General features: G+C 42.2%; 1 protein-coding gene and 2 long non-coding RNA genes across 4 annotated transcripts in view; 2 read left to right on the forward strand and 1 right to left on the reverse strand.

Moving 5' to 3' along the window:
• LOC126949182 (uncharacterized) overlaps window positions 1-27,658 on the forward strand; it is an 86,554-nt gene that overhangs the window by 40,508 nt on the left and 18,388 nt on the right. The gene's annotated exons all lie outside the window — the stretch shown is intronic.
• Window positions 263-7,096, forward strand: LOC126949192 (uncharacterized). The gene is made up of 3 exons (XR_007723613.1): window positions 263-2,626; window positions 6,450-6,590; window positions 6,866-7,096. It is a non-coding gene; the product is annotated as an uncharacterized LOC126949192 (long non-coding RNA).
• On the reverse strand, window positions 13,228-15,013 carry LOC126949153 (5-demethoxyubiquinone hydroxylase, mitochondrial-like). The gene has a single exon (XM_050781774.1). The coding sequence runs from the start codon at window positions 14,996-14,998 to the stop codon at window positions 14,345-14,347; it is 654 nt and encodes a 217-aa protein (XP_050637731.1). The 5' UTR covers window positions 14,999-15,013; the 3' UTR covers window positions 13,228-14,344.

A 27,658-nucleotide genomic window follows, 5' to 3' on the forward strand; every position in this document is an offset into this window, starting at 1 on the left:
AATTCTCCTGCTTCAGCCTCCTGAGTAGTTGGGATTACAGGCATGCACCACCATGCCTGGGTAATTTTGTATTTTTAGTTTAGACAGGGTTCTCCATGTTGGTCAGGCTGGTGTCGAACTCCCGACCTCAGGTGATCTACCTGCTTTGAACTCTTAAAGTGCTGGTATTACAGGCGTGAGCCACCGCGCCCAGCCTATTTATTTTTTAATAGAAAATATCACTTGTATTTATTTGTCTTCATGTTTACCTCTGGAGAAACTCATAAGTTTAGTGATTCATCTACATAATAAGCCTTCAAATATTTGAAGGAATGTGTTTGTTTCCCCCATAATCTTTTTGTCTTCTGGTTAAACAGTTGTAGTTCCATATTTATTATTCTGATGTTATGCTTTTTCAGAATCCCCATAGCATTTCTTTCCTCTAGTTGCATTCTATCTTGCCAATGTTCCTGCTGCCAGAATTGGATCCAGCCCGGTGTTCCAGACATGATCAGCTTAGTGAACTCTAGTACTTGCAGGCTGTCTGAACACCAAACTTCTAACACATTCTGTATAGTATGAGTTAGCTTTCTGTAGCATTTCCACAGTGCTGACTCCTCTTAGGTTTGTGGTAACTGAAAGCCCAAGAATTTGTATCCTTTCCCGCATTGTAAAACTTTTTTTTTTTTAAGCTGAAAGCAAGGCAAAAAGAAAGCTTAATTACACAAGTTGAACACAAATACATTCTGAATTTCAGAGGTTACTCGTAAAGCCAAAGCCCTTTTGAAATCCATATCAATTCAGTTTCTCTTTGGAGGTAGATCCTGGTATGAGTTATTAGGGGTCCTTCCAGACCTTTCTGTGCATTTACGTAGATAGATAGATATCAGCAGAAATGTGTAAATTGTGTATGTGTGTTTGTGGTTAACATATCATTTTTCAAGTTTTCTCCTTGCAACATGTCCTGGAAATCTTCTGCATAATATATTTCACAGTGTAGATATTCTGTAGTTTTCTTAGCAATTCTTCGATTATTTCTGGTTTTTAAAATCATCATAAGCAGCGTCTCCTTGTACGCATGTACAAGTGCTCCTCTAGGGTAGATACAAAAAACTGGGTGAGTGATACATACATGTTTATTTTAAAATGTAGATCTCAGACATGAAATTTGCCCTTGTTAATTTTGACCTAGTGTTCGAATCTGCCCAGATAATTTTACATCTTGATTTTGGTCATCTGTTGTAATATTAAGCCCTCTATACCAGTTTTGCATCATCTGCCCATAGTATAAGCATATCTTTGATCTCCTGATCTAAGGAAATGATTGTTTTAAAAGTCAAACACGACAATCAAGGGACGAGCTCTGTGACCATTACCAGAGACCTGCATTCCACCTAAAGCTCACTGTATTCTCCTAACAAACACTTTGGTCCATACAGCAATTCTACCCAACTATACACTCATCCCATTCATTTTTCACCATCTTATATGCAAGAATTTCATGGAGGACATTTGTAAAAGGCTTCGCAGAAATCCAGACTCACCTTCTATGACATTCTCCTATCTACTGTAGCGGGACTGTCATGGAGGGAAATGAGAACACCACACATTGCTCCTGGGCAAGTGCTATTTTTATTTATTTATTTATTTATTTATTTATTTATTTATTTATTTATTTATTTTTTGAGGTGGAGTCTAGCTCTGTTACCTAGGCTGGAGTGCAGTGGTGCGATCTCGGCTCACTGCAAGCTCCGCCTCCCGGGATCACGCCATTCTCCTGCCTCAGCCTCCCGAGTAGCTGGGACTGCAGGCACCCGCCACTATGCCTGGCTAATTTTTTTGTATTTTGAGTAGAGACAGGGTTTCACCGTGTTAGCCAGGATAGTGTCGATCTCCTGACCACCCATCTCAGCCTCCCAAAGAGCTGGGATTACAGGCGTGAGCCATCTCACCTGGCCACATGTGTTATTTAAATAGATCCTAGTAACACTTGAATGAGCAATGTGTTTATGTACCTCCATGCAAGAGTGTATTCAGTCTCAAAGATATCAAGAAAAATCATCTGTCCCCTCCCAGTTGCCTGTCTTACCTATATGTTCTCAGTCTAGTTGCTCTCCCAGGGAAACTGTCTGATGGCTGAGACATAGCTGCTTTAATGACAAGCTCACGGGTTATATTTCCAATGTTATTCAGGCTAATTTGTCCCACCCCATCATAACATAACAGAGGTAAAGGGTCTGGGCACAGTGGCTCATGACTGTAATCCCAGCTCTTTGGGAGGCCAAAGCAGGCAGATTGCTTGAACCCAGGAGTTCAAGACCAGGCTAGGCAACATAGGGAGACTGTGTCTCTACTAAAAATACAAAATCAGCTGGATATGGTGGCAAACACCTGTAGTCCAGCTACTCAGGAGGCCGAGGTGGTAGGATCCCTTGAGCCTGAAAGTGAGCCAAGATCAAGCCACTGCACACCATTTGGGCAACAGAGTGAGACCCTGTCTTCTCTTTCCAGATCTACTAAGAGAAGACCCACTCCACCTCTCAGAATGCCCTACTCCCTGCGGAGGGACCTGCTCAAGTGTTGACTGATAGACAAGGCTTTAAGATAAGCTTTCTCCTTAACAAAACACCGGGCTCTTGAAGTCTTGGTGAGTGAAGGGACAGAGGGTGGGGCTGATTTTCTGAGACAATGCACTCTCTTATATTGAAGCAAGACAGGCCCATTTCAAGGTCTGCTTCCACCACTGCAGGGAAAATACCAGAAACCTGGCAAGGCTAGAGGCACCATCAGTTTTTCAACCTTTAACAAAATTTCAACTGTTAGCAAAATTGAGGAGTGAATAGTCTTTAGTGTTTTCTGTTGATAGACAAATTCTCAGCTGCCACCAGTATTCTGACAAAATAATAGGAATTAACTAAGAGGTCATATAGCACAGTGGTCTAGGCATGGGAACTCAGCTGAGTTCAAACAGTTTGAACTGAGTTCAAATCCCAGCTCTGTTACCCCCAGCACCTTGCATTGGACAAGGTACATAACTTCTCTGTTAGGCGGACAGTACAGTCATAGTTGGGAGGATTCAATGCGTGAAAAGTGTAAGAGGCCTAAGATAGTGTCTAGCACGTAGTGTTCGACAGATGTCAGCTATTCTTTAAACACAATTTAAAAATATTTAGAAGATGTCTTGCAGTTTGATTTGGGGCTCTCTCTGGAATCCCTTCCCACCTCTCCTGGTCTCTCTCCTCTCCGTGTGCAGCCTTCCTTGGATCATTTCTTCTGCTGCTGCTCTGGATCTGAATTGTTCCCTCTGGGATGGTTTCCACGGGAAGGGAAGCTGGAGTGGCTAGGATCTCTAGGGTCTTTACCACTCAGGGACCAGCAGGGAAAACATACTGCAGGCACTCAGGGCATGGCCTGGTGAGGCAGCTCTTGGGGGCACTCACCGTGGAAGGGCTCTGGCAGGGCTGTTCTGTAGCATCAGTGACACCTGGCAACTGCATTCGCCAACCCAGCTCCTGATTCCGAAGATCAAGAGGCCCTCTGGGCAAAGGGCCTGTTCAGTGTGGACTTGATCACAGGCTGCTGGCCACCAGGGAAGATAGAAGTCGCCGACTTGGCTGTGACATTCACCCCAGCCTTAGATTGAGGGCAGGACACTCTCACTCTGTGGTCACCCTTTATTTTCTCATCTCTTATTTAAAAAGAAGAAGAAAAACAGAATCTCTGGACAACAGCTAAGGCAGGCATCCAGAAGTAGGAATACTTTTCTGTAAGTATATAATGTAATCATTCAATCAATCAGTCACTCAACCAATAAAAGGGGAAGGAGAAAGGCTAACCCTGCTGGGGACTGTGATAGAGCAGCTGGGTCTAGACAGATAGGCCCTGGTGGTGGGCCTGCCCAGTGACCTTGACTCTGACTCCATGATCCCTTAACACAGAGGTAGTTCCTTTCCCTCTCCTTCCCAGGAATGGAAGCACCCTCCACCCCCACTCATTGATAATGCTCTCAGATCAGAACTTTTTGTGTTAAAAACCCAACAAGCGTTCTCCTATATGAGTGGCCCTTTCTCTTCTCCCTTCAGGTGGGGAGGGCTCAGGTTTTTTTGTGTCCATGAACCTGGTCAGTCTCCCGCTGGTGCACAGAGGCTCAGGCCCTCTGCTCAGGGGAGGGGCTGTACCCTGCCTGGCTGCAGTGCAGTGCATTTGCAGCAGATTGTCCCTCCAACCCCATAAGGCTGCCACCTGCTGGCATTTCTGAGCTTTGACCGGCCAAGAAGGTTCTGCTCAGGCTCAGGGAAGGGGTGGAGGCAGGTCTGTGAGCCAGAGATGACTAGTGATGGTTATAACAATTGCATTTCATACAGCACCCTCCAGCTTTCATGACACCCACACACAGTTCTTTCTTGATATCCACAGCATGCCAGAGAGGTATAGAGTACTGCCATGCCCAATTTAAAGATAAGGAAAGGGGGCTCTCTGGGGTGGGACCCTCAGGGTCTCTGACAACAGTACTCCCACTCATGCCCCTGGATGTGGCCGTCTCACTAGCACTCAGACCCAATAGCAGATGTGCCAAGCTCTGTGACAGATTCTTTACATGAGCCATCTCATTTAATCTCAGAACAGCTCTGTGAGATTAGAGTCAGCACTGTTTTTATAAGGTAAGAAAAATGAGGCTTATAAAGATAAAGTAGTCCAGGCACAGTGGTTCACGCCTATAATCCCAGCACTTTGGGAGGCTGAAGTGGGAGGATTGCTTGAGCTCACAAGTTTGACACCAGCCTGGGCAACATAGCAAGAGCTCACCTCTATTAAAAAATCATCATACTAAAGGTCAAGGTTAAGTAATTTGCCTAAACTCACAGAGCTTGCTAGTGGAGGCAGGGGTTAGGAACTGTGACCCTATGACGTTTGCACCCCACCATACTCTGCTTATCAGTACAAATCTGGTCTGGGACATGTGTGTGTCCATGCGCATATGTAGATATCAGTCATACACATGATGCACACATATACTGGTCTAGCTGGTGGGCACCTGCACCTGGAGGTCCATGTTTGGGAATATGTGCACATATGAGTTACACCCACCTGGACAGGCATCTGAGCATGCGTTCTTGTGCATTATGCTGGTGTGTGTGGGTCTCCACCTCACTCTACAAGGCCTCCCTCCCAGTGGACGAGCACTGGAAGCCCATGGCCTGGCCCAGGATTCTCACGGGCTCTGGGGTGCTGCTCACCCTGGGGCGCTGGCACCCATTTGAAGCAAGGAGAAACTAATCGTTGCTATCCTCCAGCCCTCCTCTTGCCTGCTGGGCTCCTCTCCTTTGTCCTTCTCCCCAGTGCCCTCGTGCTGTCCCAGGCAGTGCTGGTGCAGGTACCTTCCTGGTTGCCTTAACTCTTTCACTCCTCTCTCCTCCCTGGCCATGCATCCCATAGCCTCCCAGCCACCCTCCTCAATGCTCAGGCTCTCAGAGGGCACAGACTCAAGGGCAGGGAGTCTCAAGTTTGGAGAATTTTGAGTTGAGGGTGTTCCTTTGCTCAACAAACTGTGGTTAGAAACCTCATGGGGGCCGGGCGCGGTGGCTCAAGCCTGTAATCCCAGCACTTTGGGAGGCCGAGACAGGCGGATCACGAGGTCAGGAGATCGAGACCATCCTGGCTAACACGGTGAAACCCCGTCTCTAATAAAAAATACAAAAAAAAACTAGCCGGGCGAGGTGGCGGGTGCCTGTAGTCCCAGCTACTCGGGAGGCTGAGGCAGGAGAATGGCGTGAACCCGGGAGGCGGAGCTTGCAGTGAGCCGAGATCTGGCCATTGCACTCCAGCCTGGGTGACACAGCAAGACTCCGTCTCAAAAAAAAAAAAAAAAAAGGCCGGGCGCGGTGGCTCAAGCCTGTAATCCCAGCACTTTGGGAGGCCGAGACGGGCGGATCACGAGGTCAGGAGATCGAGACCATCCTGGCTAATATGGTGAAACCCCGTCTCTACTAAAAAATACAAAAAACTAGCCGGGCGAGGTGGTGGGCGCCTGTAGTCCCAGCTACTCGGGAGGCTGAGGCAGGAGAATGGCGTAAACCCGGGAGGCGGAGCTTGCAGTGAGCTGAGATCCGGCCACTGCACTCCAGCCTGGGCGACAAAGCGAGACTCCGTCTCAAAAAAAAAAAAAAAAAAAAAAAAGAAACCTCATGGGTGCCAGGCCCTGGGAAGACTAAGAGGTCCTCAGCGTGCCCCGAGTTCTCAACACTCAAAAAGGCTTATGGGCTTTGGGTGAGCTTGTAGAATAACCATGTGAAGTCACCCTGCTTCTGCCAGGCTGCTGGCCAGGGTCAGGCCACTCTTTTCTGATTTTTAAGCGCAGCCTTGTGGGTGCTTGGGTTGACGTGGAGCAGGAAGATGAGATGTCCGAGGGCTGTGTCTGCCTGGCAGTCCTTTCAGCATCTCCTCAGCAGAGTTTCTCCTGTCACCAGTAGAACACAGCCCAGATGGAAACATCAGGAGCAGACGCTGCCCAGATGGCTGCTTTACCCCAGCTGGACTCCTCTGAGGCTTTGGCAGTGGCCAGCCCTGTGCCCCAAGCTGGAGGAAGCCGACTCTCCCCACGGGGGAAGCAGGTAAGGGCTTCTGTCACTTCCCATGACCTGTGCTCAAGCTGGGGAGCACAGACTCAGATAAGCCTCTCAAGGGCTCCTGCCCAGTCCAGCCCCAGGCCTTGCCCTGTGGCACCCAGCAGGCTACGGGGTCAGAGGAAGGTGGAGGACTTGGGATACCAAGGCTGACCCATTAAGTGGAACATCCGGTGGTGGGGTGATCTGGTGGTAACCATTCCTACAGCCATACACTGAAATCTCTGCTGGGCCTTAAAGACAAACCGTGGGTTCATTTGCAGCCTACAAAGTTCATAGTGGCCTCCTGCGTAGGACCCACACGTCAGATCACCTAAGCTGCTGGAACAGGGTCTTGGGGCCATCTTCGACAACTGCACACACCGCGTTACAAAATCAGGGCTGGGGCTGAAGATGAGGCCGCATCCCAGGAGCTGCCACAGAGCATACAGGGCTGTCATCCTACATACTGAAACTTTCACAGACAAACAGAGTCCTTTTGTCTCTGCTAACGAAGCCCTGAATAAGAGTCCCACTGGTTACAAAGCCTTGGATCCTGTCCCACCCTGAATCGTCTACCTCTTGGATGGGTTTTATATGGAAAAATCAGTTTAAAGAACTAATTTCCTGACAAGTATCAAGTGTTTCAAGTATTCCAGCTGGAATTTTGAGCTGAGTTTTTGTCATTTCCCTTTTGGTTCCGTAGACAAGAGCTAGGAAGGAAAGAGAGGCAGAAACTACCCACCCATACCTGCCTCACAACCCTAGCAGGGACAGGCAGGATCTGCCCAGCCCTCTGCCCCTGCACACCAGACCCCCTGGCTTCCTCCCAGCCATCCAGTCGTTCCCCTCGAAAGGCACCCTGCCCTGGGTCTAGGTCGCTGAAGGAGCGAGGTCTTCCAGCTGGGATAGTCTAAATTTTATGACTGTCCCCACCTGGCCCCAGACAGTCTACCTGTGGACCTCCTGGTGCACGCCTCCTCTCTGGCCTGGCAAACTTCCCACAGCCCTTTGCTTGGCTCTGTCCCCACCCCACCCTTTCTTGCTCGGCCTACTCAACTGCTAAGCCTTATCACATTTGCCAAGACTCAGCCCTCCTTTTCCATCAAAATCCCAAAACAAGCTCATCTCCTCTAGGATGTCTGGCTTGAGTAACATAAGTATTATCTCAAAGTGCTTCTCCTTCTATACAGACAAGATCATCAGCAGGTATTTTTACACATCACCGGTTTCCATTCTTTGTACTGACCTAGGGAGTAAGCGTGTACCTTCTCCCCATTTTGGAGGCAGAGTGGCCTTCCTGGTAATAACTAGTTCCTGGTAATAACTAGTTCAAGCATAAGGCAAAGGCAGTTGATGCGTTCTGAGTGGACTGCTAATAACAGTAGGGTGACCAGCAGCCCAGAAGCATCCCATCAGCTGACTGCAACAGGCATGTCATTGAGCTCAGCTGAGATTAGCTTTGCCTAAATCAGCAGAACTTTATAGGAGACCCAAAGACTCCTAAGAAATAATAAAACTGCTTTTTAAAAAGTAGCTATTTTTAATAGTTATTAAGTATTGTGTGGCTTCCAAGGGTAGGTCTTAAAAGACACTGCAAGCTCCGACCTGGGCTCCCTCTTCGATCACTAGCTCTGGGGAAGCCAGCTGCCATGCCGTAAAGACACTCAAGCAGCCCCACAGAGAGGTCCACAAGGCAACGAGCTGAGTCCTCCCACCAACAGCCAGTGAGGAGCTAAGCCTCCTGCCACAGTCACGGGAGTGAGCCTTGGATGCGGGTCCTCCAGTGTCAGTCAAGCCTCCGAGACTGCAGCCCCTGCCAACATCCTGACTGAAACTGCAAAATCATCCAGCCAAGCTGCTTCCAAATTCCCAGCTGGGAGATGATAAACGTCTCAAGCTGCTAAGTTTCAGGGTAATTTGTTACACGGCAATAGATAACAAATGCGTTCCCTCTCTGCCCCTGCTTTTCCAACTTTAATCCATTCCTCCTTCCTTCGTACACACCATAGGCCACATAATGGGGGAACAAGGATGCGACAAGACAGGATTCTGGGGAACTGAGCTCAAAAGGGAAGGTTCTAATGAACACTTGCTCTACTGAAGTGGAAGAAGCAAAAGCTTGTGAGTAGCACCGAGCCTGCACTTACTTTACCTGGAAGTTGTATGCCATGAACCATGTTGTTGTGAACATAAAAACCAAATGTGGAGGCCCTTTCTCCTCTGCAAGGAAATAGTACACCTGATATTACTTAAACAAGCAAGTGATAAGCCTTACCTGACATGCTGAAAAATGACATGTTGGGGATTTTACTGTAAGAAACAAAATACACATTGGCAGAAATGTGGCATTTGGTAAAAAGTGGCTTGAATTCTTTCCATCTGCTACACTGATTTTCTCACACATCACCAAAATCAGAAAGAAAACCCAGCTCCGAGCGGATGAAATATGGAAACAAGTGTGAAGAAAGCAGGCCTAAGGAGCTCAGTGACTCAGAGATTAGCCACTGGCATCTCACTGCTGGGACCCTGGGCATTATATGTTGTAATGCCAGTAGCAGGGAATAAAGCTCAGAATATTCACTGTCCTCAAAGGATTTAATTAGGAATAAGTGAGATTGTGAATATAAACTTGTTGGTATGCTAAAAAGCATCTTATAAGAGGTTATGATGCTCCTGTTTTGAAGTTATAAATTTTTTTTGCCAATTTTGTCTACTTAAAGTTAGTAAATTAAGTCACTGGTATCATGTGAATTTAAAAATTTTCACATATTTTTGTGTCTGACTTTATGCCAAGAGTCCAAATAAAGAGTATTTAGTTAGTAATCTGGATAGCATAGCAGATACACATATCATTAGATTATAGACAAAATAGCTATACTTCTGAGAGAGTTGTAAAATTGCTGTTTACCATTATGGAAACTGAGATGAAGAAAGTCTTTGTAAATTGTACCTTGTAACCTCAGCAATCTAGTAGCTAAGTTATCAAATACTGAAGTTATGTAGAATGTTAAAACAACAGTCCTATTTAGAAATCTAAGCACAAATGGTTTGGAGTCCTCATCCAAATAAGTAGCCATCATTGTCTCTCTATACATGTATTTATGTATACATGTATTTATGTATACATGTACTGGTAAGACAGAAAGAGCTACAACTATGTATTAAATGAGATAATATGTTTTGTAAAAATATGAATACATACACTTATGTACTGTACATATATATAATTACATATACATATGTATTGCATATATATGAATACATATATAGGTATATTGTATATACATACACATATACTTACACATCTTCATGAGACCAATGCCAGGTGTCTATCCCAGAACAATTATGTTGGAATATATAGGATGACTGTGGCACTCATGCATAGTAAAATCTCCCCGGGTCATCTTAATCAGGGCTGAGAACCACTGCTACACCTCTGCAACTGAAAGTCCTCTGAGTAGCTCATATTCTGTATGCACTTAAGTTACACTGGCTCATATGTGTCTATTCAGACTAGAATGACAATACTAATGGCAATATGAAAAGTCTTCATCTGATAAACTAATTCACTGAACTTTTCATTGCCTCCTAGGAAGGTACAACAGATATCAGTTACCTCCTGGTTTCCATTGTGGTGGGTGGAGGCACAGTATACTTTATGATGCCAAAAATGGTGTGATGGAGGGCCTTTCCTCTTTTACCTAGTCTCTATATTGCTTTTCATCTTTCTCATAGCCACATACTAGACCTCTCCAAGTCTGGACTGACAATTTTATTTTTAGGTATTTATTTGTAGTTATTGAGACTCTAAGCCCTCATCATCTTCCACGGCTGCTCCAGAAATTCTAACCTTCTTAGTGGTCCTAGAGTCCAAGGGAGCCTTCATGAGTTATGACTCCCCACACCTGTCTCTTCTCTGGGACTGTGTAAGCTTTGGTGGTCTGGAAGATAGTGAGGAGGTCTATGTTGCAGGTGAATTGAGCAGGGGGCAGGAGACAGGAGACACAAAGAGGGAAGAGAGAGATAGTGTTTATTCCCAAGTAAATGCCACAGCATTGACTAGTTAAAATTTCAATTCCCCTTATATTTTAGAAGATTTAGAACTACTAATAAATGCTAATTCCCATGGAGTTCTCACATTAATGGAAAACTCAAAATGAAATACTGATTGGATATATGCTAACATGTTGGTGGTCATCACGCAGATTTCAAACTAAAAAGTACTGTTTTGATTTCAAATTACTGACCAGTTTCTCACCTTTTATACTTAGAATAAAATGTGTCAAAGGCAAACGGTATCCAAACAAATGTTTTGTAGAATCTAAGAAAGGACATTTCTGAGGACATTGAGCCCTTATAGGAACATATGCATATTCAGCCCTCAAAACTAAAATCAAGCTATCTGTGAAAAACTTTTGTGATGTGCCACTTTATATTACTGAATGCAACTTGTGTTGTCATTACAAATGATCCAGATACATGTTTTGTAGAATCCAGAAAATAATATTTCAGAGGTTTGAGGCCTGTATGTAAATATGAATATGCAGTTTTAAAAATTATAAACAAGCTGTGTGTGAATATGGTTTGTGTTGTGCTGTTTTCTATCACTGAGTGGAATCAATGCTTTGATTGAACAGATTCTAAACATGTGTTCTGTAGAAATCTAAGAAATGACATTTCAGAGCCCATTGAGCTTTTAGAGGAACATACAAATATCCAACCCTAGCAAGTAAAAAGAAGCTATCTGTGAAAGAGCTTTGTGACATGCTGTTTTATATTTGGAGACTGAACCTGGGTTTTCATTAAACAAGTTCCAGTCACTCTTTTTGCAGAATCTAACAAGTGACATTTCTTAGCCTATTGAACCCTTATAGGAACATTTGAATATACAGCCCTAAAAATTAGAAACAAGCTGTTTGTGAAAGTGCTTTGGAATGTGCAGTTTCATAATACAAGATTGACCTTTGGTTTTGATTAAAGAGGTTCCAAACAATTTTTTTAGAATATAAGAAGTGACATTTCTCAACCTATTGTGCCTTTATAGGAACATATGAATATCCAGCCCTAAAATTTACAAACAAGCTATCTGTGAAAACACTTTGTGATATGCTGTTCTATATTACAGTATAGAACCTACCATTTGATTAGACAGGCTCCAAGTACATTTTTTTTTTTTTAAAGGCACAAAACCTTTACTCATTAAAAGGGAAGACAACTTTCCAAACAATTTGTCTCTTGCCTTTCCCTTCTTTTTTTGGTAGTTTATTTGCAAGGCAAACAAAAATCTTTCATTATCCTTTACTATTACATAAAAATCTTGTTCAAGACAGTCAAATTTCATCCTTGCATCAGTCTACTATTAATGTCATCCCCAATTTTTAGTAATACCTTATAGATAAATCTATCCAATCTTAACTAGTTTGAACATGAGGTGAGATTCTTGTAAACCTTTCATAACCCTTTACAAATTCTTGTTAAAGAGCAGACCAATGCCTTAAGAAAACCTTGTTGTGCTTTTATTTCAAGGTTCAATTTACAGAAAAATCAAATAATATCCCTTTGAATTTAATCAGTATGTTCACACAGAGCATTTATTTTATAAGATTAATTTTTACAAACCATCCACAACTTGTTCAAACCTTTAGGTTTATCTTATCTAATTTCAAACAAACACCCAGCCTTAATTTATTACAATTATGATTCGTAGACTTTCACCCAATTACGTAAAATTAAATTCACTCTTGGTTGAGGAAGAGAGAGAGGTAGCAGAGGATTAATCCAAATGATCCTGGTGTCCACTACCCTTCAAAGCCAGACCCTGGTGGGGCAAGTCCTGCCAAGTCATCAGGTGCTGATTAAACGCAGAGGACTGGGTGGGAGGCAAATTCCTAAAATGTGGTTCTTTCCCAGAAACATCTTATAATCTAGTTCAGTGCCTTGCAGCTCCAACTCACACCAGAATCACCTGGGAGCTTCTGAAACCATTCTGACCCTGAACTCCACCCTAAATAAATCAAAACTCTTGGTCCACAAACTGAAGAAAAAAGTTTAATCTCCATGGGACATTCTAATGGGCAGCCAGAGAGGAGATCCACTGATCTAGGTTTTTCATACATCACTTAAAAATTTGCAAATTATAAAATATTTCATTAAAGTATGAAAATTTGAATCAGTTTGGGTTTTTTTTTTTGGGGGGGGGGTGGCAAAAGACCTTAAGGAAAAGATAAGATTGTAATTCAATTTCACAAATAATCCACAACTTAGTATAGTCTTTGATGGAAGCAACACGCCCGTCTTAGTCTGTTCAGGCTGCTATAACAAAATACCACAGTCAGTCGGGTGCGGTGGCTCACGCCTGTAATCCCAGCACTTTGGGAGGCTGAGGCAGGCGGATCACGAGATCAGGAGATCCAGACAATCCTGGCTCACAGGGTGAAACCCCGTCTCTACTAAAAACACAAAAAAATTAGCCGGGCGTGGTGGCGGGCGCCTGTAGTCCCAGCTACTCGAGAGGCTGAGGCAGGAGAATGGCGTGATCCCAGGAGGCAGAGCTTGCAGTGAGCCGAGATCGCGCCACTGCACTCCAGCCTGGGTGACAGAGCGAGACTCTGTCTCAAAAAAAAAAAAATTACCACAGTCTGGGTGGCTTATAAACATCAAACATTTATTGCTCAGTCCTAGAGGCTGGGAAGTCCGTGATCAAAGTGCTGGTTGATGTGTGCTTGTGAAGGGTCTGCTTCCTCAGACCCCACACCCCTTGAAGTCTCACACTGTGGAGAGGATGAGGTGTCTCTCTAGGACCTTTCATAAGGCACTGATCCCATTCATGAGGGCTCCACCCTCATAACCTCACACTTCCCAAAGGTCCCACCTTCTATCAACTTGAGGGTGAAGATTTCATCATATGAATTATGGGGAGACATAGACATCCAGACTGTAGCACTTTCCCACCCCTTATCACCCACAATTCAGAACGGAAACGATGGTCTTTGACTTACTTGATGGACTTCATAGTTCTGCTTGCCCAATCTCAAATACTCTCATGTTTCCAATTATCTTTTGTTATCAGTAAACCAAATTGTTTTTTCTCCTAAAGATTCCCGTTACATTATTAATGATTTCTCCTTGATGTTTTAGGAGAAAATGAGCCTGGTGAAGTGGCTCACACCTGTAATCCCAGCACTTTGGGAGGTAGAAATGGGAGGATCACTGAGTCCAGGAGTTAGAGACCAGCCTGGCAACATAGTGAGACTTTGCCTCTACAAAAAAATAGAAAGAATTAGCCAGGTGTGGTGGTGCACACCTGTAGTCCCAACTACTTGGAAGGCTGAGGTGGGTGGATTGCTTGAGGCTGGGAGGTCGAGGCTGCAGTGAGCTGTGACCCAGCCTGGGCAAAAGAGTGAGACCCTGTCTCTAAAAAAAAAAAAAAGTGTATATATATATATATATACACACACACACATATGTAAAAGAAAAACATGTATATAAAAGAAAATTAAGTATGAGACCAAACAAGGTTCAGCTTTGTTTGTTGTGACTTGAACAAGGCTGGTGACCTGTCGGTCTCATGGCAGAAAACACAACCCAGAGAAAAATCAACACTGCAGTTTTGTTGTTTTTTTTTAAAAAGAAACCTTATAATTTAATTAACAAAATTCACATTGTACAAAAGTACAATGATAACTGTACACTTGTTTCTCTGCAAATGTCACTTGGTAAATTACTATCATCTTTTATAGGCAGGCATAACTGGACACACTTTACAATCTTTCTGATAAATATATCGCCACTTTGCATCCAGCTTGGATAATGCTCTTCAGGACGGCATAGGCTGGAGCCAATTCGGCATCATGTTCAAGGCCTGTGTCATGGTGCTCAAGCTCTTCATCCCGAAATTTCTTTATCACCTGAAGAAGTTCCTCGTGTTTTTCAGGGTCCTCCTCCATCAGCTTCCTGATCTGGTTGTTGTAGTGATGTGCTATGCTCTCTTCCACCACCACGGTGCAGGCCATTGCACCTTCCTTCCCGAGCAAGGCGGTCCCTGCCCCCAGTGCAAACCCCAGCACATTCCAAAAGGGCATCAGAACTGTCGGCCGGACCCTGAACGTAACCATCAACTCACTGAACTTTTTCAAATGGTCCTTTTCTTGATCCCACATTTTCTGAATGACTGGCCCGACGCTTGTCCGACCCAGGACGGCCATCTGCCTGGCATAGATGTGGTTTGCTCCATATTCGCCTGCATGATCCACCCAGATTATTCGATCCACAACTGCCCAATTGATATTGTCTAAGGTCATTCCTGAACTGCGAAATCTGACAATGATCCTTCTTCCATAAGCTGAGAGCGACCGCCGGGCGCCCGTGCGCAGCCGCCACAGGCAGGGAGCCGCCGCCGCCCTGGCGCAACTCATTGCCGGCACAAAAGAGCAACCACTTCGTTGAAGGGAGCAGGCCAGTACTCCAAGTACACATTTTTTAGAATTCATGAAGTGACGTTTCTTAGCCTATTGAATAATTAGAAAAACATGCAAATATCCAGCCCTAAAAACTGGAAACAAGCTATCTGTGAAAATGATTTGTGATGTGCTGTTTTATATCACAGAATGGAACCTAGGTTTTGATTCGAGAGGTTCAAAACAATTTTTTTTAGATTAAGAAGTGACATTTCTGATATTATTGAGCCATTAGAGGAACATATGAATAACCATCCTTAAAAACTAGAAAGAAGCCATCTGTGCAAAGACTTAGTGGATGTGCTGATCGTATCACAGAATAGAACCTTGTTTTGATTCAATAGGTTCAAAACACTAATTTTGTAGATTCTAAGAAGTGACTTAGATTCTTTTTGAGCTTATTGAGCTCCTGAGCAGCTGGGATTACAGGTGCATGCCACCACGCCCAACTAATTTTTGTAGAGTCTACGAAGTGACATTTCTGGGCCCATTGAGGCCTATTAAAAAGAAATGAATATCCAACCCTGAAAACTAAAAATAAGCTATCAAGGAAAACGACTTGCAATGTGTTGTTTCATATCACAGAACGGAACATGTGTTTCAATTCACAGAGTTCCAAACATTCTTTATGTAGAATCTATGAACTGATATTTCTGAGCCCATTGAGGCCTATTAGGAAATAACAAATATCCAGTCTTAAAAACTAAAAACAAGGTATCAGTGAAAGCACTTTTTAATGTGCTGTTTCATTTCACAGAATGGAACCTGTGTTGTGAGTCCCCGGATTCCAAACACTCTTTTTGTAGAATCTATGAAGTGACATTTCTTATCTCATGGAGGCCTATTAAGAAAATATGGGGCAGGGTGCAGTGGCTCATGCCTGTAATCCCAGCACTTTGGGAGATTGATCTGAGGCAGGCAGATCAATTGAGGTCAGGAGTTTCAGACCAGCCTGGCCAACATGGTGAAACCTTGTTTCTACTAAAAATACAAAAATTAGCCAAGTGTGGTGGCAGGCAACTGTAATCCCAGATCCTCAGGAGGCTAAGGAAAGAGAATTGCTTGAACCCAGGAGGCAGAGGTTGCAGTGAGCTGAGATCATACCACTGTACTCCAATCTGGGTGATAGAGCAAAATTCAATCTCAAATTAAATATATATATATAGATATAGATATATATAGAATATCTAGATATATATATATCTATATCCCTAAAACTAGAAACAAACTGTCTTTCAAAATCCTTTGCGAGGCTGGGCACAGTGGCTCATGCCTGTAATCCCAGCACTTTGGGAGGCCAAGGCAGGTAGATCACCTGAGGTCAGGAGTTCAAGACCACCCTGGCCAACTTGGTGAAACTGGTCTCTACTAAAAAATATATAAAAAATTATAATATATAATATAATATATTAAAAATATATTTTAAAAAATTAGCCAGGCGTGGTAGTGCATGCTTGTAATTCCAGCTACTTGGGAGGCTGAGACAGGAGAATCACTTGAACCAGGGAGGTGGAGGTTTCGGTGAGCCAAGATTGCACCATTGCACTCCAGCCTGGGTGACAAGAGTGAAACTCCATCTCAAAAAAAAAAAAAAGAAAAAAAAGAAATGAAAAGAAAATCCTCTGTGATGCGCTTTCTATTATAACAGAATGGAACCTGTATTTTGATTCACCAGGTCCCAAACACTCTTTTTGTAGAATGTACAAAGTGACATTTCTGAGCCGATTGAGGCCTATTAGGAACAAATGAATATCCAGCCCTAAAAAGTAGAAACAAGCTATCTGTGAAAATGCTTTGCAATGTGCTTTTCAATATTACAGAATGGAACCTGTGTTTTGATTCACCACACCTGGTTACAAACACTCTTCTTGTAGAATATACAAAGTGATATTTCTGAGCCCATTGAGGCCTATTAAAAAATAATAAATATCCAGTCCCAAAAACTAGAACAAAGCTATCAGTGAAAACGCTCTGTGATTTGCTGTTTCATATTGCAGAATAGAACCTGTGTTTTGGTTCACCAAGTTCCAAACACACTTTTTGTAGAATCTACAAAGTGACATTTTTCATCTCATTGAGGCCTATTAAGAAATATGAATATACAACCCTAAGAACTAGAAACCAGCTACCTGTGAAAACACTTTGTGATGTGCTTATTTATATCAAAGAATGGAACCTGTGTTTTCATTCATCAGGTTCCAAACATGCTTTATGTAGAATCTCTAAAGTGACATTACTGAGCTTATTGAGGCTAGATAGGAAAAAGTGAATAATCAGCCCTAAAAAGTAGAAACAAGCTATCTGTGAAAATGTTTTGCAATGTGCTGTTTTATATCACAAAGTGGAACCTGTGTTTTGACTCACCAAGTTCCAAACTCACTTTTTGTGGAATATACTAAATGATATTTCAGAGCCCATTTTGGCCTATAGAGAAAAAATTGAATATCCAGCCCTAAAATCTAGAAACAAGCTAACTGTGAAAATTTTTTGTGATGTGCTGTTTTATATTACAGAATGGAAACTGTGTTTTGATTCACCAGGTTTGCAGCACTCTGTTTGAAGAGTCTCTGAAGTGACATTTCTAAGCCCATTGAGACCTTGAAAGAACATACGAATATCCAGCCCTAAAAATTAGAAACAAGCTATCTGTGAAAAGACTTTGTGATGTGCTGTTTTGTATCACTGAATGGAACATGTGTTTTGATTCACCAGGTTCCAAACACCTTTTTTGTAGAATCTACAAAGTGATATTTCTGAGCTCTTTGAGGCCTATTAAAAAGAAATGAATATCCAGCTCTGATTGTTTTCTCACCTAGCTTGTTTTTAGTTCTCAGAGCTGGCAAGAAAACCATTTGTGATGTGCTGTTTCATGTCACAGATGGAACGGTTTTTCAATTCACCGAGTTCCAAACACTCTTTATGTAGAACCTACAAAGTGACATTTCTGAGCACATTGAGGTTCCACAGGAACAATGGAATAACCAGCCCTGAAAACTAGAACCAGTGTATCTGTCAAAACACTTTGTGATATGCTGTTTCATATCACAGAATGGAATTTATGTTTTGATTTACCAGGTTTGTGCACTCTTTTTGATAAATCTATGAAGTGACATTCTTAAGCTCATTGAGGCCTTACAGGAACGTATGATTATCGAGCCCTAAAAGCTATAAACAAGCTATAAGTGAAAACGCTTTGTTATGAGCTGTTTCATATCACAGAATGGAACTTGTGTTTTGATTCACCAGGTTCTAAACACTCTTTTTTGTAGAATCTACAAAGTGACATTTCTGAGCCCATTGAGGAGTATTAAGAAGAAATTAATATCTAGCCCTAACAACTGAAAACAAGCTAGCAGAGAAAATGATTTGTGAGGTGCTGTCTCATATCACAGAATGGAACTTGTGTTTTGATTCACCAGGTTCCAAACACGCTTTTGTAGACTCTATTAATTGACATTTTTTAGTCCATGGAGTCCTATTAGAAAAAATGAATATCCAGCCCTAATAACTAGAAACCAGCTATCTGTGAATATGTTTTGTGATGTGCTGTTCCATATCTAAGATTGAAACCTGTGTTTACAGAAAAAAACAGGAATAGCTCTAGGAGTCCTTACACAGGTCCGAGGGACAAGCTTGCAACCCGTGGCATACCTGAGTAAGGAAATTGATGTAGTGGCAAAGGGTTGGCCTCCTTGTTTATGGGTAGTGGCAGCAGTAACAGTCTTAGTATCTAAAGCAGTTAAAATGATACAGGGAAGAGATCTTACTGTGTGGACATCTCATGATATGAACGGCATACTCACTGCTAAAGGAGACTTGTGACTGTCAGACAACTGTTTACTTAAATATCAGGCTCTATTACGTAAAGGACCAGGGCTGCGACTGTGTACTTGTGCAACTCTTAACCCAGCCACATTTCTTCCAGACAATAAAGAAAAGATAAAACATAACTGTCAACAAGTAATTGCTCAAAACTATGCCGCTCGAGGGGACCTTTTAGAGGTTCCCTTGACTGATCCTGACCTCAGCTTGTATACTGATGGAAGCTCCTTTGTAGAAAAAGGACTTTGAAAAGTGGGGTATGCAGTGGTCAGTGATAATGGAATACTTGAAAATGATCCCCTCACTCCAGGAACTAGCGCTTAGCTGGCAAAACTAATAGCCCTCACTCGGGCACTAGAATTAGGAGAAGGAAAAAGGGTAAATATATATACAGTCTCTAAATATGCTTACCTAGTCCTCCATGCCCACGCAGAAATATGGAGAGAAAGGGAATTCCTAACTTCCGAGGGAACACCTGTCAAACATCAGGAAGCCATTAGGAAATTATTATTGGCTGTACAGAAACCTAAAGAGGTGGCAGCCTTACACTGCTGGAGTCATCAGAAAGAAAAGAAAAGAGAAATAGAAGGGAACCGCCAAACGGATACTGAAGTAAAAAGAGCCGCAAGACAGGACCCTCCATCAGAAATGCTTATAGAAGGACCCCTAGTATGGGGTAATCCCCTCTGGGAAACCAAGCCCCAGTGCTCAGCAAGAAAAATAGAATAGGAAACCTCACGAGGACATACTTTTCTCCCCCACAGATGGCTAGCCTCCAAAGAAGGAAAAATACTTTTGCCTGCAACTAACCAATAGAAATTACTTAAAATCCTTCACCAAACCTTCCACTTAGGCATTGATAGCACCCATCAGATAGCCAAATTATTATTTACTGGACCAGGCCTTTTCAAAACTATCAAGCAGATAGTCAGGGCCTGTGAAGTGTGCCAAAGAAATAATCCCCTATACTGCAGGCCATACATTTCAGTCCCTGTATCTTTAACCTCCTTGTTAAGTTTGTCTCTCCCAGAATTGAAGCTGTAAAACTACAAATCGTTCTTCAAATGGAGCCCCAGATACAGTCCATAGCTAAGATCTACCACAGACCCCTGGACCAGCCTGCTAGCCTATGCTCCAATGTTAATGACATGAAAGGCACCCTTCCCGAGGAAATCTCAATTGCACAATCCCTACTACACCCCAATTCAGCAGGAAGCAGAGCAGTCGTCAGTCAACCTCCCCAACAGCACTTGGGTTTTCCTGTTGAGAGGGGGCACTGAGAGACAGGACTAGCTGGATTTCCTAGGCCAACTAAAAATCCCTAAGCCTAGCTGGGGAGGTGACTGCGTCCACCATTAAACATGGGGCTTGCAACTTAGCTCACACTCAAACAATCAGATCACTAAAATGCTAATTAGGCAAAAACGGGAGGTAAAGAAATAGCCAATCATCTATCTCCTGAGAGCACAGTGGGAGGGACAAGGATTGGGATATAAACCCAGGCATTCGAGCTGGCAACAGCTACCCTCTTCGGGTCCCCTCCCTTTGTATGGGAGCTCTGTCTTCACTCTATTAAACCTTGTAACTGAAAAAAAAAACAAAAAAACAAAAAAAACAAAAAAAAACCACCTGTGTTTAAATTCACCAGGTTCCAAACACCCTTTTTGCAGAGTCTATGAAGTGCTATTACTGAGCCAACTGGAACGCATTAGGAAACAACTAATATCCAGCCCTAAAAACAAGAAACAAGCTATTTATGAAACAACTTTCTGCTGTGCTCCTTAGTATCACAGAATGGAACCTATGTTTTTATTCATCAGATTCCAAACACTCTTATTGTAGAATCGATAGAGTGACATTTCTGAGCCCATTGAAGCCTGTTAAGAAAAAACAAATACCCAGTCCTAAAAACTAGAAACAAGCTATCAGTGAAAACGCTTTTTGATATGCTGTTTCCTATTACAGAATGAAAACTGTGTTTTGATACACCAGATTCCAAACGCTCTTTTTGTAGAATCTACCAAGTGACATTTCTGAGCCCATTGAGTCCTTATAGGAAAAAAATGAATATCAAGCCCTAAGAAGTAGATATAAGCTCTCTGGGAAAATGCTTTGTGATTTGCTATTTCATATTACAGAATAGAACGTGTGTTTTGATTCACCAGGTTCCAAACCTGCTTTTTGTAGACTCCACGAAGCCCATTGAAACCTACAAAGAAAAAATGAATATTGAGTCCTAAAAGCTAGAAACAAGCTCTCTGTGAAAACACTGTGTCATGTGCTATCCCATATCTCAAATTGGAACCTGTGTTTTAAGTCACCAGGTTCTAAACACTCTTTTGGTGGTATCTACAAAGTGACATTTCTGAACCCATTGAGGCCTATTAGGAAAAAAACAAATAGTCCTAAAAGTCAGAAGCAAGCAACCAGTGAAAACACTTTTGGATTTGCTATTTCATATCACAGAATGGAACATGTGTTTTGATTCACACTCTTTTTGTGGAATCTAAGAAGTGACATTTCTGAGAACACTGAGGCTTTACACAAACAAACAAATATCCAGTACTAAAAACTAGAAAAAAGCTATCTATTAAAATGCTTTGTGATGTCATATCACAGAATGAAACCTGTGTTTTCATTCACCAGATCACAAACACTTTTTTTGTAGAATATAATAAATGACATTTTTGAGCTGGTAGAGACCTATTAGGAAAGAACAAATATCCAGCCCTGAAAACAAGAACAAAACTATCTGAAAATGCTTTTTGATGTTCTGTTTTATATCACAGTAGGAAAACTGTGTCTTGATTCGCCAGGTTCCAAAAACTCTTTTTGTAGAGTCTATGAAGTGACCTTTCTGACCCCATGGAGGTCTTACGGGAACATGAAAATGTCCAGCCCTAAGGAGTAGAATCAAGCTCTCTGTGAAAACAGTTTGTGATGTGTTGTTCGTATCACAGAATGGAACATGTGTTTTGAATCACCAGGTTCCAAACACTCTTTTTGTAGAATATATGAAATGACATTTCTTAACCCATTGAGGCCTATTAGGAAAAAATGAATATGCAGCCCTAAAAACTAGAAACAAGCTATCTGTGAAAACACTTTCTGATGTGCTGTTTCATATCACAGAATGGATGTTGTATTTTCCAGGTTCCACACATCCTTTTTGAGGAATCTATGAAGTGACATTTCTGAGTCCATTGAGGCCTTACAGGAACATAAGAATATCCAGCCCTAAAAACTAGAAACAAGCTGTCAGTGAAAACACTTTGAGATGTGCTGTTTTATGTCACTGAATGGAACCTACGTTTTGATTCACCACGTTTCAAACACTCTTTTTGTAGAATCTACAAAATGATATTTCTGAGCCCATTGAGGCCTATTAAGAAAAAACAAATATCCAGCCCTAGAAACAAGCTATCAGTGAAAATGCTTTGTGATGTGTGGGGTCATATACAAAATGGAAACTGTGTTTTGATTCACAAAGTTTGAAGCACTCTATTTGGAGAATATATGAAGTGACATTTCTGAGCCCATTGAGGCCTTACAGGAACATACATCAACTAGCCCTAAAAACTAGAAACAAGCTATCTCTGAATATGCTTTGTGATGTGCTGTTCCATATCTCAGATTGGAACCTGTGTTTAAATTTACCAAGTTCCACACACTTATTTTGTAGATTCTACAAAGTGACATTACTGAGCCAATTGGGGCCTACTATAAAAAATCCAGCCCTAATAACAAGAAACAAGCTATCTGTGGAAACACTTTCTGATGTGCTGTTTAATATCACAGAATGAAACCCATGTTTTGTTTTTCATTTTTTGAATTTTTTTGAGACAAAGTCTTACTCTGTCACCCAGGCTGGAGTGCAGTGGCATGATCTCGACTCACTGCAACTGTCTACTGGGTTCAAGTGATTCTCCTGCCTCAGCTTCCCAAGTAGCTGGATTACAGGCACCTGCCACCACACCTGGCTAATTTTTTGTGTGTGTTTTCTGTAGAGATGTCATTTCACCATGTTGGCCAGGCTAGTCTCAAACTCCTGACCTCAAGTTATCCACCCACCTCAGCCTCTCAAAGTGCTGGGATTTCAGGCGTCAGCCATAACACCCGGCCAGCACCTGTGTTTTGATTCACCAGATTCCAAACACTCTTTCCATAGAATCTACACAAAGTGACATCTCTGAGCCCACTGAGGTCTATAAAGAAATAACAAATATCGTGTCTAAAAACTAGAAGCAAGCTATCAGTGAAAACCCTTTTTGACGTGTTGTTTTATATCACAGAATTATACCTGTGTTTTGATTCACCAGGTTCCAAAACCTGTTATGTATAATCTACAAAGTGACATTTCTGAGCCTATTGAGGCTTTACAGGAATGAATGACTATCCAAGCTATCTGTGAAAAGGCTTTGTGATGTGTTGTTTCATATCACAGAATGGAACCTGTGGGCTTTTGTTTTTTGTTTTTTAAGATGGAGTCTTACTCTGTTGCCCAGGCTGGAGCGCAGTGGCACAATCTCGGCTCACTGCAAGCTCCGCCTCCCAAGTTCATGCCATTTTCCTGCCTCAGCCTCCCGGGTAGCTAGGACTACAGGTGCCCACCACAACGCCTGGCTAATTTTTTTTTTTTTTAGTAGACACTGGGTTTCACTGTGTTAGCCAGGATTGTCTCGATCTCCTGACCTTGTGATCCACCCACCTCGGTCTCCCAAAGTGCTGAGATTACAGGCATGAGCCACCATGCCCACCAGAACCTGTGTTTTGATTCTCCAGTTTCCAAACACTCTTTTTGTAGAATCAAAGAAGTGACATTATTGAGCCAATTTAGGCCTATTAGAAAAAAAACAGATATTCATCACTAAAAACAAAAACCAAGCTATCTGTGAAAACACTGTTTGATGTGCTGTTTCATATCACAGAATGGTAACTGTGTCTTGAATCTACAGGTTCTAAACACTCTTTTTGTAGAATCTACGTAGTGACATTTATGAGTCCATTGAAGCCTCACTGGAACATTTGAATATCCAGCCTAAAAACTAGAAACAAGCTATCAGTGAAAATACTTTATGATATGCTGTTTCCTATTGCAGAATACTAACTGTTTTGATTCATGATGTTTGAAGCATTCTTTTAAAGAATCCATGAAGTGACATTTCTAAGCCCATTGAGACCTTACAGGAACATACAAGTATCCAGCACTAAAAACTAGAAACAAGCTATCAGTGAAAACTCTTTGTGGTGTACTGTTTCATATCACTGTATGGACCCTGTGTTTGATATACCACATTTCAAGTACTCTTTTGGTAGAATCTAAAAACTGACATTTCTAAGCCCACTGAAGCCTATTAGGAAAAAAGAATATCCAGTCCTCAACAGTAGAAGCAAGCTATCTGGGAAAACGCTTTGTGATGTTTTGTTTCATATTACAGAATGGATGCTGTATTTTGATTCACCAGGTTTCAAACTTTCTTTTAGTAGAATCTATGAAGTGACATTTCTGAGCTCATTGATGCCTTATAGGAACATATGAATATTCAGCCCTAAACAGTAGAAAGGGGCTATCTGGGAAGATGCTTGGTGATGTGCTGTTTCATATCACAGAATGGAACCTGTGTGTTGATTCACCAGGTTCCAAACACTTTTTTGTAAAATCTACAGAGTAACATTTATGAGTTCATTGAGGCCTCACTGGAACATATGAGTATCCAGCCCTAAAAACTAGAAACAAGCTATCAGTGACAATGTTTTGTGATGTGCTGGGTCATATTACAGAACAGAAACTGTGTTTTGATTTACCAAATTTGAAGCACTCCTTGAAGAATCTATGAAGTGACATTTCTTAGCCCATTGAGACCTTACAGGAATATACGAATATTTAATGTTAATCCTAAACATTAAAAAGGTGCTGTCTGTGAAAACACTTTGTGCTGTGCTGTTTTACATTAAAGAATGGAACCTTTGTTTTGATTCACCAGGTTCCAAACACTCTTTTTGTGGAATCTGTGAAGTGACATTTCTGAGCCTATCGAGGCCTTATGGAATAAAAGAATAACCTGCCGAGACCAGCTCAGTCGAGGAGACCCTAACACAGCAGCAGTAGAGGAATTAAAGACACACACACAGAAATACAGAGGTGTGAAGTGGGAAATCAGGGGTCTCATAGCCTTCAGAGCTGACAGCCCCGAACAAAGATTTACCCACGTATTTATTAACAGCAAACCAGTCATTAGCATTGTTTCTATAGATGTTAAATTAACTAAAAGTATCCCTTATGGGAAACGAAGGCATGGGCCGAATTAAAGGAATACGTTGGGCTAGTTAACTGTAGCAGGAGCATGTCCTTAAGGCACAGATCACTCACGCTATTGTTTGTGGCTTAAGAATGCCTTTAAGTGGTTTTCTGCCCTGGGCAGGCCAGGTGTTCCTTGCCTTCATTTCCATAAACCCACAACCTTCCAGCGTGGGCATCATGGCCATCATGAGCCTGTTACAGTGCTGCAGAGATTTTGTTTATGGCCAGTTTTGGGGCCAGTTTATGGCCAGATTTTGGGGGGCTGCTCCCAACATGTCCCCCTTTGATTTGCAAATCAATAAAAGCGAGGGCAGCTTTGTGACAGTGAGCTACTTCTCGCAGGAATCAGGATCTGAATCTGCAGACTATACAGAGACAAACAACACAGATTAAAAGTACAGTCATTGAAATAACAGAGCTTCCAAGTGTTTTTATCCATTTTAATGGGTTACTAGCTGCTAATTTGTCTGCAGCTCCTTTAAGCACTCCAGTTCCTGGCATTAAGGTCCGGTGTGCCTTAATTAATGCTTTTTTATTCTTTCCCAAATTTTGATCTTATTAAGAGTTATTAATAGTTTCCACAAATCCTTGTGTTTAGCTCCTAGAGTGGGCCATATCATGAGGTTGAGGTGCCACTATACCGCCATGGTTCCAGATAATAGGAACTCTTGCCGTACTTCTTATTATATCTACCATCTGACCATTTGGTTCAGATCATCTGAACATTGTGTAACTGTGGCATGCAGACTGAGAGGTGCAATTCAAGCTAAACATCCCCTTAGGGGACCAATTAATAATGATTCCATAGGAATTGTTGTGCAGCACCTCTGCCTGTTCTGCAAAGCAATCTTCCTAAACAAGTATGTTCATTATTTCTGACTGGGTCTAATCCTGTTTACAAATAGGTTTTTGAGGGAGGTATGCCTCAATTATAGGAGCAGATTTATTATGGTAAATAGTGAGATCAAAAAGCATGTGTAACTGTGTCATAGAGTAATTGCATCTAGGCATTATTGCCAGCCAAGATTGATCAATATGCCCAGTAAGTAGAACTGTTCTCTGTGTTAGCCCTTATTGAAGGAATACTCATAGTAATGATAACCGCTATCACAGCTACCATTAAATTACTCATCGTGACTGGTTGTCCCACTTTCCTCAAGTTTTCTTCTGCCATCTGTGACAGCTTCTTGATCTGTCCCCAGGTGGGTGGCTATGTTCGACGGATGTTGCTCATGACAGTTGGGGTCCTCCTCAGTGTCAGCCTTGACATGGCTGCAACTGGGGGGTCCTTGGGGTCCTCCCGGAGTCTCTTCCTCAGCATCTGGCTCATGATAAGGTTTCAGGTGTCTTGATGGTATCCAAAGAGCCTGCTGATTTTGGCCTGGACAAATGCAAGCATAACTTCTACCCCAAGTTATTATTTTACCTATTTCCCAACTTTTTGTTATTGGATCTCTCCACCAAATCAGTTGTTCTGTTTCTGTCTTTGCAGCTGGTTTCTGTAGACACTGTTCAGCTGCTGATGACATCTGGCCTTTGGGCAGGCTCAAAAAATTTAAAGTTAATAATGCTAGGTTCATTTGCATCTGTGAGGTTCCATATTCTTTGTCTCCCCCTTTCTGCTTTTACAACTGCAGTTTCAGGGAAAGATTCATTCTTTCCACTATGGCTTGTCCTTGAGAATTGTATGGGATACTGGTAATGTGTTTAATATTCCACATAGAGAAAAATGTAGCTAGAGCTTGGCTAGTAGAGCCTGGGGCATTATCTGTTTTAATAGAAGCTGGAATGCCCATCACTGCAAAACACTGCAAAAGGTGATGTTTAACACAGACAGAAGACTGTCCTGATTGGCATGTAGCCCAAAGTGAGAAAAGGTGTCCACACATACATGTACATAAGCTAGTCTCCCAAACGATGGAACATGTGTGACATCCATTTGCCAAAGAGAGTTAGGTTCCAGACCTCGAGGATTAACTCCTCCTGTAAAAGATGAGGAATGTACCATTTGGCATCGCTGGATAATAGCTTTAGCTTCTTTCCAGGTAATGCTGTATCTGTGTTTGAGACCAGAGGCATTAACATGGGTTAAATTGTGGAAGTGTCTAGCATTAGATATTGCAGTAGCAATTAGGTGATCAGCCATTTGATTCCCTTCAGTCAAAGGTCCTGGAAGTGGTGTATGAGCCCTAATGTGAGTGATGTAAAAAGGATGCATTCTACTCCTAACTGCTGTTTGCAATTGAGTAAATAAAGTCATGAGTTGTTTATCTGCATGAAATCATAACTGAGCATTTTCAATTAACTGTGTGGAATGAACCATGTATGAAGAATCAGAAATCACATTAATAGGCATATCAAAAGCAGTCAATAGCTCAGTTACAGCTACAAGCTCCACTTTTTGAGCTGAAGTATAGGGCGTCTGGAAAACTTTGCTTTTTGAGCCAGAATAATTATCTTTCCCATTACTAGACCCATCTGTAAAACAATGAAAG

The sequence above is a fragment of the Macaca thibetana genome, chromosome 2, assembly GCF_024542745.1.
Source record: "Macaca thibetana thibetana isolate TM-01 chromosome 2, ASM2454274v1, whole genome shotgun sequence".
In the NCBI taxonomy this organism is placed as follows: Eukaryota; Metazoa; Chordata; class Mammalia; order Primates; family Cercopithecidae; genus Macaca; species Macaca thibetana.